General features: G+C 35.9%; 1 protein-coding gene across 1 annotated transcript in view; it reads right to left on the reverse strand.

Moving 5' to 3' along the window:
* The window catches only part of LOC107736984 (transmembrane channel-like protein 3), a 20,521-nt gene extending 787 nt beyond the window's left edge, over positions 1–19,734 (reverse strand). Inside the window, exons 1-17 of the mRNA XM_016548373.1 lie at positions 19,472–19,734; positions 18,477–18,623; positions 15,611–15,686; positions 14,653–14,734; positions 14,189–14,295; positions 13,190–13,288; positions 12,900–13,042; positions 11,850–11,997; positions 10,990–11,033; positions 9,757–9,904; positions 8,456–8,565; positions 8,282–8,360; positions 5,796–6,080; positions 4,175–4,303; positions 3,147–3,214; positions 2,645–2,773; positions 422–532 (exon numbers count right to left, since the gene is read on the reverse strand). Of these exons, the coding sequence (XP_016403859.1) occupies positions 422–532; positions 2,645–2,773; positions 3,147–3,214; positions 4,175–4,303; positions 5,796–6,080; positions 8,282–8,360; positions 8,456–8,565; positions 9,757–9,904; positions 10,990–11,033; positions 11,850–11,997; positions 12,900–13,042; positions 13,190–13,288; positions 14,189–14,295; positions 14,653–14,734; positions 15,611–15,686; positions 18,477–18,623; positions 19,472–19,587 (2,021 nt within the window). The 5' untranslated portion in view covers positions 19,588–19,734. The remainder of the gene's footprint in view (positions 1–421; positions 533–2,644; positions 2,774–3,146; positions 3,215–4,174; positions 4,304–5,795; positions 6,081–8,281; positions 8,361–8,455; positions 8,566–9,756; positions 9,905–10,989; positions 11,034–11,849; positions 11,998–12,899; positions 13,043–13,189; positions 13,289–14,188; positions 14,296–14,652; positions 14,735–15,610; positions 15,687–18,476; positions 18,624–19,471) is intronic.
* Positions 19,735–19,999: the final 265 nt, after the last annotated feature.

A 19,999-nucleotide genomic window follows, 5' to 3' on the forward strand; every position in this document is an offset into this window, starting at 1 on the left:
ATAAAAAAAAAAAAATATATATATATATATCAACACACAACTATAGTATATTGCAGTAGTTTGTTTGTAGCATGTAGTGTATACTGTTTGGTTTCTTTGCATCTCCATTAGTGCCACCAAACAAAATTGCTAAAATAGTGATCATTTCCAAAAAAGCTACCAAACACTCCCTGCATCTGCAATTTAATCTCATCCCAAACTCACACCAATGTTTGAGTCAGTATCGCTGTGTCGACCTATTCGTGATTTAGAGTAATGCTTTAACACTTTGAAGGGTAGTCAACCGCAGATGGCTTACTTATAGGTGTCTCCACTTATTTCCGGGATACGAGAAAGTATTTCAACATCCAAAAAAATTATACACGTCACCTTAAATGAGATTAGATTTAAATGCAGCCCCAAAGAGGACAGTTTTATTTACCTGAACGGTCCACAGTACTGAGACGGCCGGTACCTTACGATGGCAAAAATGGTCGGTAACATACACAGGAAAAGCATGAAGAGAAGCATCGCCAGATAGAAATTATTTGATCTGGGGAATAAAATACATTTCAATTAAAAACCGTTATCTACTTTGAATTCACTCAGGTAGACAATGAAACTGATCATATCTGATAAGTTACACACTCCCCGCCTGCAGTGGGACGATTCCTTTTTATCATTTATAAAACACAGCACTGAAGATGAAATACGCTTAGACTACACGGCAATGTTTCGCCTCACATCTGCGACTGACTGATAAAGCTATGAAGATGCAATTACATAAATCTTAAAAGGAGAGCGAGACTGATGCTTTGACCAACCCAGTCGCTTGTCACACTGAAGTATCCACTGTTATCTCTGTACTCACCACACTGGAAAACGAGAGGGATTTGAATTCAGTCAAGCAGAGAGCAGAAGTGTTGCGTTCAGAGAGTCCCTGAGCCATACACTGAATGCTGGCTGACTTCAAATTAATCTCACAGCTTGTAAAAAGCTAAATTGTTTCACATTGCAGCTCTTGTCAGAGGAATTTACACTCCTCATTGTTTTCCAGCAAAGGAAACATGCAGAAATAGGCTGGGGATGTTTTTAAGTAAGAAAGATGTAGAAATAACAGTTATTTGTTGTAATTCAATCTAAACATACCTGGATTTGACAAAAGCCTGCCAAACTCGGTTTAGGTTAAGGGTCGATTCGACTAACTCTGTTCACTAACCATATGCAATGCTATACGATTGTAAGAATAAGCAATTTTTTTTGTTGTCCAAACTGAATGTAAAATGCAACAGTTCACCAGCTAATCAGAATGTATTTGATGTTTACATTTAGATTAATATGCATATATTATCCAAAGCTACAACAGCCTAACGCGCCTTGCCGAGGTATTAATGTCAACACAGTTTTAAGTGAATGTAAACAAACAGGACAAAAATTGATCATGCTTCAAAATATGGTATCTGTGCAAGCCTTGCAGTGCAAATGTAGAAATGCCGAATATATCTATTTATAGATTCTTTTCCGCCACTGTCAGTGCTTCATTTAAAGTGGTCTTGTGCTTTAGTGTTGATGTCAGCTCTGTCAAGCGGTTTTGACAGGCTGCCTCTTACTGCCTACAAAAGTGTGCAGTGTCAAATATAGGAAAACATCAAAGGCCAAGAGCTGCAACTTACAAACACTGAATAATAAATGTCAACTGCAAACATTAAATATTAAAAGAGATTTGATGATTAAAATGAATCAAACAAAGCTCATTCAGTATTTTAAATGCACCTATCTATCATAATGTGTGCAGTTTTAGTATTCTGGATATCGGATTATACATACACTTTGGTTTAGGGGTTCGTTCAAATCCCTAACTTACCTTAGCAAGCACCACTAATTATGAAAAATACTTACTACTTATTTTTAAGAGTGTAGATGGGCTAAACCACTTTGATCCCAATATGAAATTAAGTAATTAAGTATTTTAAGTTTTTTTTTTAATCAAGACATTTTTACATTTCTAAAAATGTGTGGAATTATCTTGAAGCAATTATACTAATTATTACAAATAATCACAAAACCTGGAAATATGAGGAAAATTAAATAAATATTTAATATTCGAAGGAATATATAATATAGAAATGTTACATTAAAATGAATTTTAATGTTTAAATAAAATCATGAAATTGATTTATAATTAACTTTACATTTGATCTGAAATGAGGATATAATCAATACATTTCTATTATTTTCATGATTTCCATTTATTTTGTGATTACTAAGGATTTAAATGCATTTTTTGAGACTGAACTCAATAATTTAGAGCTGATTAATTTTTCGAGGGATGAATATTATTAAAAAACGTTTGTATAATTATTACAAGACAGAAAGAATGAGTAATGTTCAGCCAAATTCCACACATCTTTATTAAAAAAAAAACTAAAAATACTTGCATCAACCTGCTCAACTGGTCCCAGGATTAATGAAACCAAAATTTTTAATGGTTTTATTATAAGTAAATGATGGCAGATTATCCAAGCTCAGCTCCACTAATAAGCCAAACTGCCTGAGTTCTCACATCAAAACATTAGATTGGTGCTACTGGAACAGTGCAGCACTGACCTCAGATTAGTTCTAAATGAATGTATAACCTCTAATGACCTAATTCTGCTTCACTGACCTGGAGGCCTTAAAGACCTGCTGATGGGGAACATTACAGGTCAGCACAGCCCAGCTCCGCAGGTACATCAAGCCGACAAGCTTCAGGACGTTAAAGGCGGGCAGACAGGGTGAAAAGAACGCTCCCATCCTACAGGGAGAGACAAAGACACCGGAAAGATTTATTTCCCATCTTAAAGGAGTTCTGCTTGTGCACCTATAGCTTCAGACAAGTCATTATTGTGTGATTACAGTCTGAAGCTGGAGGGCAATGGAGCATTGAGGACCTGTGTAATGAGCACCTCAGGAACAGGAGAGTTTATTGCAGATATAGATAGGAAAGCTCATATATAATAATAATGATTAACACAGAGAGAGATAGTATTTTACATTAGGAATGTGTATTAGAGATGAAAAGCAGTCACAGTAAATGTAAAAAAAAAAGATTGTGATACATTTCCTTTTATACTGATGATCATATCTTAGACAATGTATTGATAAATGATGAATCATCACTCACTTACCATATCATTCCTTGGTTGTATATCAGATGAAGAACATTTTCTGCAATTTTAAATTCACCATATTCTGGCTGGAAAGGGAATTTAATTTAATTAAAAAGGGAATTTATAAAGGCATGGTATAGAAGAGGGTTTCCCAAACTGGGGTTTGCTTCACAAGCTGATGAAATGTTAATAATTAAAAACATCTTAAAATGTAAAATTAAAATTAAAATAAATAAAGCATTTAAATAAATGACAATGCATCTTACTAAAAAAAAAAGTAAATTTGTTATGGTTATGTCATGTGACCCTTAATCAAAATTAGAGAACCGTGAATATGCAAATGTGTTGTTAAATTACTTAAATATTAATGTCAAATTTCAGGAAGTACTTCAAATAAATATTTTAGGTCAAAGGGGTTCGGCTGATAAAAAAATGTTTGGGAATCCCTGTTACAGAAAAATCAGAATCTAGAACAAAAATGACAACTTCTAAATTCACTTCTATTGACATAATGTTTTTAATCATATCAGTAGGATACGATTAGCACACATTATTTTCTGCAGTTTATGATACTGAGGTTTGTTATTTTTTTAAGGAACAATTATATTCCAGTGGTAATCAAAAGCACATCACAGATGCTGATGAAAAAGCTTAAAAGTGATGTGTGTAATACTTTCAATATTAAAATACTTTATCCTGTATTCCTGTCTCAACTTAATTGACTGAGCAGACACTGAAGCATTTGATCAACTAATGCCTAGTAGTCTGTGAAACCTGTTTGAAAATATTTTGCTATTCTGTTTGGTTTTGCTGGCGGCACAGATGTTACACACCTTATCGTTAACTTGTATTGAACCTGGAGCATTGCTTTAAATGTGTTAAATTTGTTAAATATGTAAAAAATATGTGACCCAAGTGGAGACCTACACAGTTTTTGGTGGTGTTAGAAAATGTGACCAATGTTTTCAACAGGTGCAGATTCCAGGCAGGGCTATCTATCGCTCATTTATCTACTTGAAAAACCTTTGAAAGTGCAACCGACTTACAAACTTGCTCTCCAAGTCCCAACAGCAGCAGTCACTCAAGTATCGAACCACCAGTCCCCGGATGAAATCAATGAGCAGGATACTTGCCACCGTGAAGATCATATCAATGATGGAGAGCTTTAACATCTCCTGTAGATAAGATAAACAAAACAAACAGTCTGCATTCACCTTCCTTGTGCAAGGTGCAATTTTACCCCTCCGCAGACCATCAGTATCAATCACCAAGCAGGACTCTCAATCAGTCCATTGGATTGAAACCAAGAGAAAGTCAGTGCTGACAGCACTTTCATTAAATAAAAGCCGGGCTGGATATTTCAAGCCACGTATCCAATCCATATTCCTCTCTTCCAGAGGGAAACATTCTTACACTGTTTGTCACAATAATGCCTTTAATAAATAACAGTGTAGCTTGGAATTTAGATATTTCATTAGTTCACTTGAAGGCAAGATTGTGTCATAGTGGTTAAAGGATGCCAAGCATGTCTGCTAGCATTTCTACCAACACCCACAGTTAAAAATAATTGGAAAAAGTGGCTCAGAAAAGTGGTATTAGTTCTAAGAAAAGCTTTTCAGAATGACTTGAAGATGCCACTTTTATTTATTTATTTATATTTATTAATTATTTATTTTTAATATATTATATATTGTTTCATATTTAAGGATTTTTTTGTTGTGACACTAATATTTTAAGATTTTATTGGGTTTTTTTTGTGTGGAAGTAAAATATAATTTTTGGGAAATAAATTAATACTTTTATTTAGCAAGTAAATATTAAACTCATCTAAAGTGACAGTAAATCCATTTATATAAATGATTAAAACACACAAGGGATTACTATTTCAAATAAACATCTTTTGAACTGTCTATTCATTAAAGAATACTATAAAATGTATCACAGTTTCCACTATAATATTAAGCAGCACAACTGTTTTCAACATTCATGACAATAAACAAATCAGAATATTAGAATGATTTCTGAAGGATCATGTGACAGTGAAAAGTGGAATAAAGATGCTGAAAATTCAGCTTTGCATCACATAAATAAATTACATTTTACAATATATTCAAATAGAAAATAGTTATTTTAAACTCTAATAATATTTCACAATATTACTGTGAAACAAAACATTTAAAAATCTTACCGACCCCCTACCTTTTGAATGTTAGTGTGCATTTGTGAGATATATTTTTAAGAGCTTCATTTTGCTTGGCCATATTTTCAAGACACTGAGAAAAAATGTAGGGAGGAACTTTATTCTACAGGTGCATCTCAATAAATTAGAATGTCGTGGAAAAGTTCATTTATTTCAGTAATTCAACTCAAATTGTGAAACTCGTGTATTAAATAAATTCAATGCACACAGACTGAAGTAGTTTAACCAGAATTAAAGTACATTTTAGAGATTTAAAAGATTTTGCTTTCAAGTTTCATTTTTAAGACCAAGCAGAAGGCTCTGCCAACTGGTAACGTCAGCAGTGAGTCAACAAATGTGCTAAGTGATAATTCTAGCTAGCACCTATGAAGGGTTCATTCCTATCCTCCAGTCAGGTGTGGAAACCAGGAAAGCCCTGAGAAGCTAAATCTGGATCAGAGAGCAATGATTTTGATGTGAGCGAGTACCTGGCCGACATATGTTTCCCAGCAGGGGTCCTGCTGTGATCTGGTGTTGTACTCATAGAGGACAGTCTGGTTTAGCAGAGACTGCATTCTCATCGGTTGTGCGGAGGATGTGGTGCTCTTGATGGTGGTCATGCTGTTGTTGAGGTCCAGGAGAGTCATGGTCAGTGTGCTGTTCCGCCGCTCTGTGACATCCGGGACGATGGTGGACAGGTTGTCCTCAGTAGGCTGGGAAATCGTCGCTAGGTATGATGTTGAGTCAGAAAGGTTTCCTGGACCCCCAGTGATCTGAAATTATTCAAAACATGTATGGTTTGTTTGCTTGTTTATGTTATGTTAAATTTATTTATTTATTTTTTTTACAAAAATAAAGTACATTTTCTAACTAAAGGGTGGTAAAAATCTGAATATTTTCACTGCACAAATATTTATTGATGGTTGTTAAATGAATGTTCTGATTTCATTAATTAATTCAAATATTTTATATATTTTCAGCTGAGTAATACATCAGAAAAAAATAGGGCTGCTCAATTTGGGAAAAGAACATTTCATTTTTTCTCATTTTTTTTCTGATAAAATTGTGAATGTGATAAAACGTGCTTGTTTGTACTGTGTAAAGTACTGCACAATTTGGCCAAAATTTTTTGATTAAATATCAATATCACTATAAAATAATAATAATAATAATAATAATCATAACAATACTTATTATTATTATTACGTAAAATATTAGACAAAATAAACATTACTATTATATACTATAATATTATATACTATAATATTTCACTGTGAAATTAAGGGTGTATTCACACCTGTCTTGTTTGGTTCGATTGAATCGAACTCAAGTTCGTTTCCCCTCTTGGTGCGGATCTTTTGGGCAGGTGTGAATACAGCAATCGCACTCGGGTGCGGACCAAACAACCATACCGAGACCCAGCTGAAGAGGTGGTCTCGGTCCGCTTCCAAACAAACTCTGGTACGGTTCGTTTAAGGTGTGAATATGATCCGACCCAATTGCAGAAATCACGCTCAGAAACAGACAGCTTGCACATGTAGTGCTGTTTTTTGTGTTTCAATCACTTGTTTTTAAACCACAATGCTTAAAAATGCATGCAAATGATGAGTTTTCGCGACCATGGCGCACACCAACGTGACGTGAGCGCGCTAAATAGGCTAAAGCTTGCCGCAAAAGTTACCATGTATATGTTGGGGGGAAATAGTAAGGAGATATTTGAATTATTTATTAAAATAAAAATAATTAACATGTTTAAAGCATGCAAGATTAAGGGGAAATGTTGGCATACATAGTTCATTAAATTAAAGAACTGACAATTATTTCATTATTTAATAATATGATTTGAAAATGGGTCAATTACATGACATGCATATTTTGGTGTCTAAGTGCATAGATGTATTCATTATGTTTGTAAGGAAAATATTCGCTGATTTTCGGTTCATTTTTGTGAAGCGCTCCTGCTCAAGACCGAGGCAGCAAGCGCATCCTGTTTGTTTTCTGTATTTTACAAAAGCACAACATTTTCTTGATATTGTGAGTGCACACAAATAAAATAGACCCTTTACAGTTCCGAACAATGTATTATTCTTACCTTTATGAGCAAAAATGATGGCGTAGCCTATTTAATTTGTTTCCACTGATGTCCTGAAGCGCGCTTCTGCTTCCACTCTCCGCACAAACGATTGGATATGCACCTAATAGCGCACATTTATCTAGGTTAAATGTTTAAACTAACATTGTGATATGCTTTAAGTATTTTATTTCTATAGATTTTATTTTCGGCAAGTCGCAATTACATCACCGTATGACATTGTCTCATATGATGCTTATAAGTTTCTTCATATTTCGTTAGTATCTGATAACACTTAATCAGTAAAATAATAAAAATTGCTCTACGAAAGATCTCCATGATTAGCCTGTTTTTGCACTTCCTGTTTTCCCTGCTTGAGAATTTCTGTCCAATAAATGGATGACCTTAGCACACGTGTAGTTTTGTTTACAATTTCTGGCTCACTTGCAAAAAGGGCAGTGTACAGCCCAAAGGGCATCGAACCGCACCAAACAAAAAAAACAACAAAATTGTATTTGGTCCAGACCAAAGCAAGTGAACTAGTGGACTTTCCTGGTGTGAATACACCCTTAGTATTATTGAATGAATTTTAAAAATATTTAGTATTTAAGAACAACAAAAATAATGATTATTATTATTATTTAAATTACACTAGATATTTATGACTGTCCTAATTTCTTCATTTTCAATGTGAACTGAGCCACTAAAAACACTGGATCATGAGTTGCTTGTGTGTAAAAGAACACTGTGCCACACTATTTGCAGTACATTTTTTTAAATTAAAACAAAGCCTTTGCATTTAGATAAGCGCATTAAGTAATACTGCGATTTCAATTGTATTAATTAATCATGTGGCCCTAGAGAAAAGGTTGAGAATGCAATAAGAATGTAACTGTGACTCACAGCAGAGCTCATGCTGTTGACTTTATCCAGGAGGGCAATAATCAAACTGTAGAGGTTTCCAAGGTACAACACCAGAACTCTAAACAAAAGGCATATTTCTCTTTTGACAAACAAAATATAAAAAGGTAGAGCCAAACTAGAGCAACAAGAGTGTTCAAAGAGTGATTTTCAGACCTGGCAAGCTGGAAGCGGAGACTCGTTCTGGGGTGGTACATTTCCAGCTGAGCCACTAACTCAAAGGCTGAAGGAGCAATCATTGTGATGAGGGACACAACCACACTCACCTAAAGAACAAACCCAATACATATGTGACCCTGGACCACAAAACCATATATTTGTAGCAATAGCCAAAAATACATTGTATGGGTCAAAATTATCGATTTTTCTTTTATGCCAAAAATCATTAGGATATTAAGTAAAGATCATGTTCCATGAAGATATTTTGTAAATGTCCTACCGTAAATATATCAAAACTTAATTTTTGATTAGTAATATGCATTGCTAAGAACTTCATTTGGACAACTTTAAAGGCGATTTTCTCAATATTTTGATTTTTTGCATCCTCAGATTCCAGATTTTCAAATAGTTGTATCTCGACCAAATATTGTCATATCCTAACAAACCATACATCAATCTTAAGACTGGTTTTGTGGTCCAGGGTCACATATACAGTAAAATCACTCATCTTTCGCTAACATACAACACATCGTCCCTAATGAAATATCTGGATATGGCAGACATAAGAAAAAGAAGCAGAAAAAGAAGAAATAATAGTAATTAAATAATTAGAAAAGAACAAAAAAAACAACAACAACAACAACGCTGTGTCCCAATTTACATACAATATTGCCCACAACCCATTCTGCTTTGGATGTGGATTCAATTAGAACTACAAACAAAAAACAAACAATAAACATGGCAGATAAGCAAGGGGTTTGAGTGATTAACAAATATCTAACCTGATAAAAAATCCATGTTATATCTTATATCTCATCTGCAACAACACTGTGAACTTCTATAAAGATGCGTTTGGTCATTAATTTTTAAATGCATCATCAACGTGCCTCTTAATTTCTCTCCAATATGGTAGGAAATTAAATTGAAAAATGATGTGCTCTTTGTTAACTGTGACAAGATGATTGACAGGACAGTTTAAACGGTGACAGGATGCACGTAACAAAGAGTGCTTCGTTAAAGATGTAATTATGACCAAGTAGTCTCAGAGCTTGCACACTATTCTACTACATACTCAAAACTATGCACTTTTTCTTCACAAAAAGGGTACATACTTTTAGGGCGTAGTATAAGGAGGCAAACTGGGATGCCACACAATAAAAAAATAAAAAAAAGAATTAAATAAGAAAAAGGAGGAGGAGCAGAAAACTTGTGTAACCTCTAGCCCAAGAAGAAATATTTTGTCAAGGACTCATGTACACTTGTAGACGATGTGTAAAAAAACATAACTCAAAGTGTACCTCGTTCTTCTCCCAGAGTGTTAGCTCTGGTTTCTCCTGCTCTAGTTTCTGAGAGCGATCCACCACAAAGTAGATGATGTAGATGCTGCCAGTCAAAGACAGCAGCACCAGAATGTTTGCCAGAATCCGCAAACTGATCAGTATGGCTCTGTTGGGACAGAAACACAGTCAGATACACCAAAAAAACATCTGATCCTGTACACACTATAAAAGCAGAAGACATGCTCAAGAGGAATTCTAGTATCATAACAGGCCCCCCCCCTTCAGATAAAAAAAATCGGCATTGGATGAAAACTGCAAGCACATTATCAATAAACAATTCTGACTTGATGCTCTTCATTTCCCAGTTTGCCTGAACAAGTTTTATCACAGACAAAAGCGCAAGTACACACTTCAATATCACATGGTTTTTGTAAAATAATATAAGGTAAGAAAAAAAACAAAACAGAAAAAGCACCTTAATTTAAAAGATAAAACAAGATTTCATAAGCATAAAATCAAACATAAACTTGCTTATTTTTTTTTTTTATTAACAAAGGAAGATTTTAATTTTTGCAATGCATGCAATATGCCATGACTTTATGAATTTAAATCTTTCTGCTACCTTTTTAAGGCCTTAATTTGAGGAAGGGCAAATTAAGACTTTTTAAGACCCGCAGAAATCCTGTTAAATGTCCACAATGCAATAAATAAATACAAGAAACAAATAAATAAGCAAAATATACATATTTATTTCTTCTTTCAGTTGTTTGATTTTGGGGTGAAATGTGTCCTGGTCTTGTTAGATTCAAGTATAAAGTTTAGCTATAATTATCTAGAGATACTGTACAAATGTTAGCATAACCCTGTGTGCATGGGTGTCGCATTCCCACAACATACTGTATTAATCGGCTTTAATGTGTGAGCAGGTCTGCTGGCGATTTAGGTGCAGTCATCCGCCCGCAGTAAAAGGCCATTTGTATAAAATACGGCGGGATGTTTTCCGTTTCGCATGTTCTGCTGCGATTGCATTGGATGGGGAGGAGATGTATAAATCAGGGCGGTCTGAGGAAGCATTACAGACGCTGAGAAACAGCACATCACTGTAAGTCACTTACTGACACGATCATTCCCACCCTCAAAACACAGTTCTGTTAAACATGCACTTCTGAGAGAGTTTGGAGAAAACACTTAGTCAGCACTTAGGGTTATGTTGAGGTGATAATGGAAACTCAAATAAAGAGGAAAACTTGCAGGCTTGTGTCTTTCTTCTTTTCTTGCTCTTCTACAATGGCCTCCTAATAAACAGAAGCAAAACATTTTGGTTAGTTGGCATCAGGATTATTAGTTATATCTAAAACTAAAACCATAAAGAAAAAAAAAATGGTTTTGATATAATGAAATATCTAAAACGAAAATAAACAAACTATATAGATGTATGTATATGAAAAACAAAAACTACTAAAAATTACAAAAACTGATTCAAAATATTAATAAAAACTGTAATAGTATCTCAATGATAAAATAACACTGGTTAGCATCCAAAATACAATTCAAAATCCTAAAAACATTAATAATTAATTGTTAAGTAATATGATTAATAATATGATTATGATTAATAATAATAATTTCTGCCAAATAGGTGCAGGTATTATAGTAACTGTTGCTTCAATAAATTGTGGTACTTTGGTACCATCATCATAAATAAAGAAAGAAAATTTATATTTTGGATTGACCAACATGGTTGATTCTGATACAGATATTTAGAAAATATATTATCTATTTACTGGCAATGTGCAAAATCCAAATCTCGACCAGTTAGTGGACCTGACTGACATGGTTATCACATCTTTTGCACTTTTGCACTTTTAAAAACATGCAACAAGTGCAACATTCGTGTATGAACAAATTTAAGGATGTTCCACAGAAATATCTGGAATTTAGCATCACACAAATGAGACTCAAATAAAATGTTTTCCTTGGAGAAATCAGCATAGTGGAACATAAACCTCCTGTGTAGGCAATGATGAAGTGGATTAAAACTGGATGATCACTGAGAATGGAATCAAGGACAGATTGTTTATTTGGGTCTGTTGGATGTAGAAGATACTCACTCTGATGCTATTGACGATGGCCGCCCCTTTACTCTCGGCCGCCTCTGGGTTCCCAATCAGATAGTCCCATGCACAGAAGACACGCCAGCAGAAGGTATAATTCTCGTCTGAGGCGCCAGCTAAACTCATGCGGGAGTTTTTAGCCATTCTGATAAAGACAACAGCAAATGAGGAACACAAATTGAGCTTTTTCTAAAGAACAAGAATACATTTCTTAGTGAATATGACTATGAAAAAATTACCACATGGTGAAAAATGACATTTATGTTGTGTTCTGTTAATTTTGACCCAGAGAGAATGTCTGGAAATGCTAGTTCATGTTATGACATTGGACTAAAATTTACTGACTTGGCATTTTGCCCAAAAATCGATCATTTTTGTACTTTTTGCCACCTTGTTACATTTATTTATTCCCTGTCGAAAATGACAGGCCTAGAAAATTGCCTACGGATTTTCTTTTGTGATGCTACATTATTACTAAATCTTGGATTCAATCTTTTTATCTGCTTGTTTTCTTTTAGTTAGCACAGGTTTTGTATAACGTTTTGGAATTAATTGATTGTAGGCCTCATTGATCTGAGCTCATGCACCTCAGTACCAAAATTATTCACAAATAATGTTTTTCACTTAAAAACTGAGGTGCCAAAAGAAAAGAAAAAAACCTGTGCTAATTGAAAGAAAACAAGATGACAAAAACACTGTATCCAAGATTTGCTGATAATGTAGCATAATAATAGATTTACAAGCAACATCAAATTAAACAAAAGATTTTCAGCACAGCACAAGGGTTAAAAAGCACCATCATTTTTTTAGCAGATACTTTCATCAACCCTGCTAAAAAAAAAGACAGGTTAACCAGATCCTTAATAAACCAGCTTCAACAGAAACACCATACCTGTCGTAAGTGAGTTAGTTAAAGCCATGAGTTTGACATGAACTGAAAATATAGCTATAGTTATAAGTCGATTTAAATAAAAGCATCCACCAAATGCATGAATTTGAATGTACGGAGGTTGATTTCAAGCAAAGTGTCTTTGAAGTAGTGATTACTTTCTAAGCAAAGTGATGAAGCTGTAGGCAAAAATGGCCATCCCGACCAGAAAATAGGCCAAGGGTAGTCTGTAGCCGGCACTGCCGATTTTACGCACATTGCCGTAGTAGCCGTAAAAAAGCACAGAGTATTGTAGATATCCCTGAAATATGGACATAAAACAAAAACTGTTGACAAACTGGCAGATTGAACATCAAAAATAAATGATTTGCGATTAAACCCCGAAGTTCCGCAGATAATATGCACATCATATTTGTAAAGCAGTAAAAACGAGAGATGATAGTCTTGCCCCCAGCGACCAGATGGTGTCCAGGTCTTGTGCGGAGGCAAGGTGCTCCTTGGGGATGGTCTTGCTGCGGGTGGTACCGAACGGAGCGCCGGCCAGGAGCTGATTGGACAGATTGGAGAGACAGAAGGAATGATAGAGGACAACAGATGATACCTGAGCAGAAATTGCTTTGTGTCTCTGCACTGGGAGTGAAATAAATCTAACCGTATTTTCCATTTACAGGTTTAAAAAACGTCACCCTGGTGCCATTTTGGAGAATATCCACTGAACGTAAACAGCGTATGCTGTTCTCTGTCAGCTGCTTCACGCGGATACATTTTCTACGTTGTTTACGCTTTGATTTGAACGAAAACAACGTATCCGCGTGACACAGCTGACACAGAACAGCATACGCTGTTTACGTTCAGCTGATACTCTCCAAAATGGCACCAGGGTGACGCGGAGGGGACGAATTGTTGAATAAAGTCGTTATTTTTGTTTTCTTTGCATACAAAAAGTATTCACGTAGCTTCGTAAAATTACGGTTGAACCCCTGATGTCACATGGATAATTTTACCGATCTCCTTGCTATGTTTCTGGACCTTGATCGTAGTAATTACATTGCTGTCTATGGGAGGATCAGAGAACTCTCAGAATTCACCAAAAAAATATCTTCATTTGTGTTTCGAAGATGAACAGAGGTCTTACGAGTTTAGAACGACTTGAGGGTGAGTAATTAATGACAGAATTTTCATTTTTGGGTGAACTATCCCTTTAATAAAAGATGTTGTCTACAAATAATGTACGAGCACACAGCAGCATCTAAATATCTGTATGTGCTTTCGGAAATAATAATAGAGAAGCATAATGTCATGTACTGTTCAATTTATTTGTATTTTTTTTTAGTATATCCTTATGTAATGTACCTTTAAACTGCCATGACATTATGATTCGTAAGCTTTCATAACTGAACATATAGCCTATTATTTACTTTTAAGAATGAATGCAGTGCATACTAACCTCAGGCAGCACGATAAAGGCTCCAGTCATAATAGTGAGAACTATATTGATCCCAAATAGCCATCGCAGGAATATGAAATAAGAGGCCACACCTGATCCAAAGTGACCTTCAAAAACAACATATACTGTACATTTAATGCAGTATGGGGTTATTTCGACCTGATCTGACTCTTAAAATACTTTATTTATAGGGTTATATTGATTCAGTCAAATTAAATGACAATCACACTATAGTTAATCTGAATACTTTCCACATGGATGCACATTTTTAAGTCATCCAATATATTTTGCAGTATATTTAACAGTGAATATGCATAAAGTCTAACATATTTACCATATCAGAGCTAGTTTATCATTCACAAAAAATTGATCAAATGTTTTTCTTAATGCCTCGCAATAAGAGATTAACATATTTATCTGCAGTCAAATTAAACACATATTGTGTGTCAACTCAAGACACTAACTTTCAATCTTTTTAATCCTCATCTCCCAGGGAATGAACAAGACAACAATGTTGTAGAAGACTCTGGAAATCTTCTTCAGCAACTGCAAACATTTACAAAAAATACAACAGTTAGATAATAGCCTACATTAAACATTAGATTAGTATAGTTTGCAGACAGAGGAATCCAAAAATAGATACATATTCAATCCAAGCAGTGTTGAAAGACCTGTAAGGTCTGAGCTCTCATGTATAGATCATATTGTTAAACCAATGTGTACGGATATCTGATTTTCACTCTGCCATGAAAGCCATAATCAGAATTAATAATTTACCATCAAATCCACTTGCTAAAAAGTCAATTAATTTTAATGGTGCTTGGGCAGCCTTGGCGAATGCCATTGGACATTTTAATTAAACCAGGCTATAACAACAGGCCATAAATTTGAGTGCAGTGTCTGTGAACAGATGAGGAGCGCCGCTAAGGCAGAGACACGGACAACCTAACCAGAATCTCACATAAACAGAGGGGGGAAAAATTAAAGAGAAAAGGAGAGAAGCTATAATATGTGACCCTGGAGCACAAAACCAGTCTTAAGTCGCTGGGGTATATTTGTAGTAATAGCCAAAAATACATTGTATGGGTCAAAATTATAGATTTTTCTTTTATGCCAAAAATCATTAGGATATTAAGTAAAGATCATGTTCCATGAAGATATTTTGTAAATTTCCTACCATAAATATATTAAAACTTAATTTTGAATTGTAATATGCATTGCTAAGAACTTCATTTGGTCAACTTTAAAGGCGATTTTTTTGCACCCTCAAATTCCAGATTTTCAAATAGTTGTATCTCGGCCAAATATTGTCCTATCCTAACAAACCATACATCACTGGAAAGCTTATTCAATTTTGTGGTCCAGGGTCACATATGAAAAAGACAAAAGCAGGATGGATGGATGGATAGATAGAAAACATACCTCTGCCCCGGCTGCCTGGTAACCTCTCGTCCTGGTCAGTCTGCCCTCATATTTTAGAACAATCTCTCTTGCTTGCCTAAAACACACACAAATTCAATGTTCCCCTTCAGGAACTCGAGCTGCGTCGAACGCTTTGGGAACGCCCTCGGCGAGACACCGTACTGAAGCCTGTGTGAAATCAGTCCAATAGCGAAGCGAGACGTCACGAGCGGGGTGACGGAAGCAGCCAGGAAGCATAAAGGCACATCCGGCCAGCGCGCCTATTAGCTTTTGCTCTTCAGCGAGCGCGTCTGTGGTGTGTGTGTGAATGTATGCAAAGCACTCAGTCAGTAAAACAAAGTTAAGCGAGAAAAACAATGCCAAAATCAAAAAAGAATGTGGCGAGCGGACGGCGTTTCAAGTCGTGTGTTCCTCCTTGCCCACGTTATATCTCGGGTGAGGATACACACGATTTGTGCGTCATCTGTTTGGGAGCGGAGCATGCACGGGCAGCTCTCGAGGGGGCTGCCTGCCATGATTGTGAGCTTCTCCCGCTCCGTGTGCTTCGCTCCCGCCTGGCCGTCTTCGATGAAACCGGCCAGGCTCGCGATCCTGCTGGGTCCGGCCCCGCTGTTGCTGAGGCACAGCGGCGGCTGTTATCGTGGGGATCGCAAGTGGATTTAGCGGAGGGATCCGAGACGGGCTCGTCCTTATCTCGGTCCTCACCCGCTAGATCCACGGCCCCCTTTCAGGGTTCGGAAGCCCGCCCCGCGGTTTCTTCCCCCCCGAGAGAGGGCCAGACGCTTCATCTATCTTCCTCCGAGGAGGTTGATGTGATGAGCGTCGACACGGAGGAGATTGTGGACTCGCCACCACAGTCCCTCGCGTATGAGGAGCTCGTGGAGGTTGTTACTCGTGCTGTAGCTAAATTAAATATCGAATGGCCAGCCGAGAAACAGGACGCTCGTCCCAAAAGCAAGTTGGACGAGCGTTTCCTTAGAGCAAGATTGCAACCTTCACGTCGGGGCCTTCCATTTTTCCCCGATCTCCATTCCGAGCTTTCGAGATCGTGGGATAAACCGTATTCGTCCCGACTCTTTTGACGTCTCGCTTCGGTATTGGACTGATTTCACACAGGCTTCAGTACGGTGTCTCGCCGAGGGCGTTCCCAAAGCGTTCGACGCAGCGTCTCGTTCCCTTCGGGGAACCATGGTTACATACGTAACCTAGAGACGTTATGGATTGTTAGCTGTTGCTAGTGATAGTGAGGGCAATAATAGAAGGCTTTCCTGTTCTATGATCCTGAACACATCTCTAGAACACTTTTGTTAATGTTTGTTTTCATAGATGTTTTACCCATTAAAAATGGTGCTTCATTGGTTTCTTTATTAATACAAATGAAAAACAAACCAGAAACAACAAAATTAGTCCATAAAATTCAATGACAACATAATAGAGGAATCAAACACATACAGATGGAACATTTTTTCAGAAGGTGGGTGTATGTAATCATGAGCGCTCACCCAAAGATGATGAAGACACTCGTAAAATGGAGCATGCATCTTCTCCATGCACCATCAGGCAGAAACCTGACATTTATTTTAAGAAACTTCATAGATAAATGTGCTAATGAAAGCACACTGATAATTAGTTGGACAAACATCATCTTTGGACATTTGGGTGGATGCAAATGTTCAGAACCCCTGAAATAAATGAATAATGGAAGCATATGGTGGGAGCTGACATAAAATACATTTGGAAATTTGACATGCTATGCTCCATTCTATCTTTCAAACATTATTTAATATATCTAATTTAAATATGTATTTATTTTTTGCTTTTTTTAAATATTAAAAAATATATTAAAAAATATGTAATTATTATCTATTCATACATATATATATATATATATATATACACTGTATATATGTGTGTGTGTGTGTGCGCACATTTAATGCAGTATTTTTATATTAAATATACATTATATATTTTTAATGCATTGAATTTGTGACAATGGAGGTTCATTTAAAAAGAGAAGGCAAAAAAATATGAAAAGAAGCATATGAGTTATACTTTCATCTATGTAAATATGAACCAACTTCCTATTTAGTGGATATCAATGAGTTAAACATGTAAGATTTACATCAGACACAAGTAGCTCCATTGTAATCCCAGTATTTTGGGAGTGCTTTCTCAGGTGCATAAATCCACAATGATTGCTTGTACACTGTACCAGAATAAAACCAGAATGTGATCTTGGCATAACCCCAGTAATTTACGCATCCCTGACCCAAGTGCAAAGAAGCCGCAGCGATCGGTACCCACCCAGTAAAATAAGAAACTGCTGGCCAGGCTAATGAAACAATTACTCAGCCAATTTAGTTTGTTCTCCAAGCATCATGTTGTAAATATGGCAGCCGCTTTCAAGCACTGAAAGTTAATTGTTATTTACCTTTCGGGTTTAATGCGAGGATGCTTCCCTAAGCCATTATCATCAGTTTCAAACATTTTCGAATGTCGTTTCCAAGTAGGCTAATGGCGGTAATGGGGTCAAATAATCATTTTAGACAGAAATAATGCTTAGGTCTTTTCATTCTTCCTATTTATATAAGGAATCTTACTCACTAACAACCATGTCAACTGCTATATAAACACTGGCATCAGCTCAAAAATACCTTTACAGCACATTTTACCTGCACATTCACATTTACGCTCACATTTTGGTCTTATAAATGCTGAACTTATAAATCCTATATCCTCTTTATCTTGTGCTATTTAAACTGTTCCACTAGAGAACTATTCAATTTTATGATCTGTAATAATTTCAGTACAGGATGTGCAGAAATTCTGATGGCATTTTCCTGACATACACTTGGCGGGGTCTTACTTGAGCACTTTTAGCTTGCGTCTTATTGGCCAGGGTTTAGTTTGGATGTTGGCGATGATTTCCTTCTGAAGCTGAATGTTCTGGAACGACTCCTCTGGATCATTACTGTCCACTCTTTCTCCATCCTTATCCTCATCATCAGATGGTCTGAAACACAACCAAAGCTCAATAATCACTGCAATTAATCTTACAGTAACATTAGACTTTTATTTGTGCAGCACATAACAAAACATTGTTGATTTATATTAAAAAAAGAACATGAAAAATACAATGGATGGACAAAAAAAATCAAAATACACACATACACATATGCATAAATTCCAATATTTGTAATATTATAACTAAACTATAATTAAACGTTGAATTAATTATGTGGATGATGCAAAATATGTAGACACACTTTTAAGGATGAAGGTGAACTGGATTCAGAACCCTAAAATTGTATATACAACCTGTTATATTGTTTCTAGTTGTATGTAAAAAATGATAAATGATGACTAAAGTCACTTTCTGTTCTCTAGTTTGCTTATGAAACTTGTTATATGCAAAGTGGGTCACACAAAAATCATACTGTATTTATGTGAAGCAATGTGGACTGTGTATATAATGCAACAGATCCACATACTGTACATGTGTAAAAGACATGGATGCTTATCATTTAAATTCCTTGTATGATAGAAATCAGACTCAGAAATTATGAAAACGTGATATACACGATTTTTCAAGAATTATATACATTTTTGAATATAAATTTCTATAAATATAGTTTATAAACTAAACATAGTTCATATGCAAACCACAAGTTACGAAGTTTTACATTTAAATTGAATATAATGCTTTGTTATGCTATAAAGGATAAATATTCAAAATAATGAATAAATAAATAACATACCTAAGAGACTGAATGCTACAGTCTACAAGTGTCAGGCGCAAAATAAGCCAATGTAACCTAGAGTTAAAAAATAATTTCAGATTTAGACAAAAATGTGACTTACCCATTATCGTCTTGATATGGGGAATACATCCTTCTGGAATTCTTTCTTAAGCTCTTATGTCGCTTGGAAGATATCAGGGGTCTGGTTATAGTTGCTGGTTCTGCCATTTCGCTCATTTCCCAGCCTTAAAACTTTCTGCAGTCTTCAGCGAGCATGTGTCCCATCTGTAGGGACTCTGGGGGGAGCAGGAACGAGGAGCGCTACCTGCCCGATTGGATCCTACTGAAACGCTGCATAAGCCCCTCCACCAGAGGAGTTTAAGCTCAGACAATCACTCCAATGACAGCTGGACTGGCTTCTTAAAGGGACAGCGCGAGAACTGCAACCTGCTGATGAATGCATACACCTCTGTACAAAGCGATTCTAACAAGAGAGAAGACGCACAGGTGCATCTCAATAAATTAGAATGTCATGGAAAAGTTCATTTATTTCAGTAATTCAACTCAAATTGTGAAACTCGTGTATTAAATAAATTCAATGCACACAGACTGAAGTAGTTTAAGTCTTTGGTTCTTTTAATTGTGATGA

Source organism: Sinocyclocheilus rhinocerous, unplaced genomic scaffold (genome assembly GCF_001515625.1).
Source record: "Sinocyclocheilus rhinocerous isolate Xijiao unplaced genomic scaffold, SAMN03320098_v1.1 scaffold433, whole genome shotgun sequence".
NCBI classification, from domain to species: Eukaryota; Metazoa; Chordata; class Actinopteri; order Cypriniformes; family Cyprinidae; genus Sinocyclocheilus; species Sinocyclocheilus rhinocerous.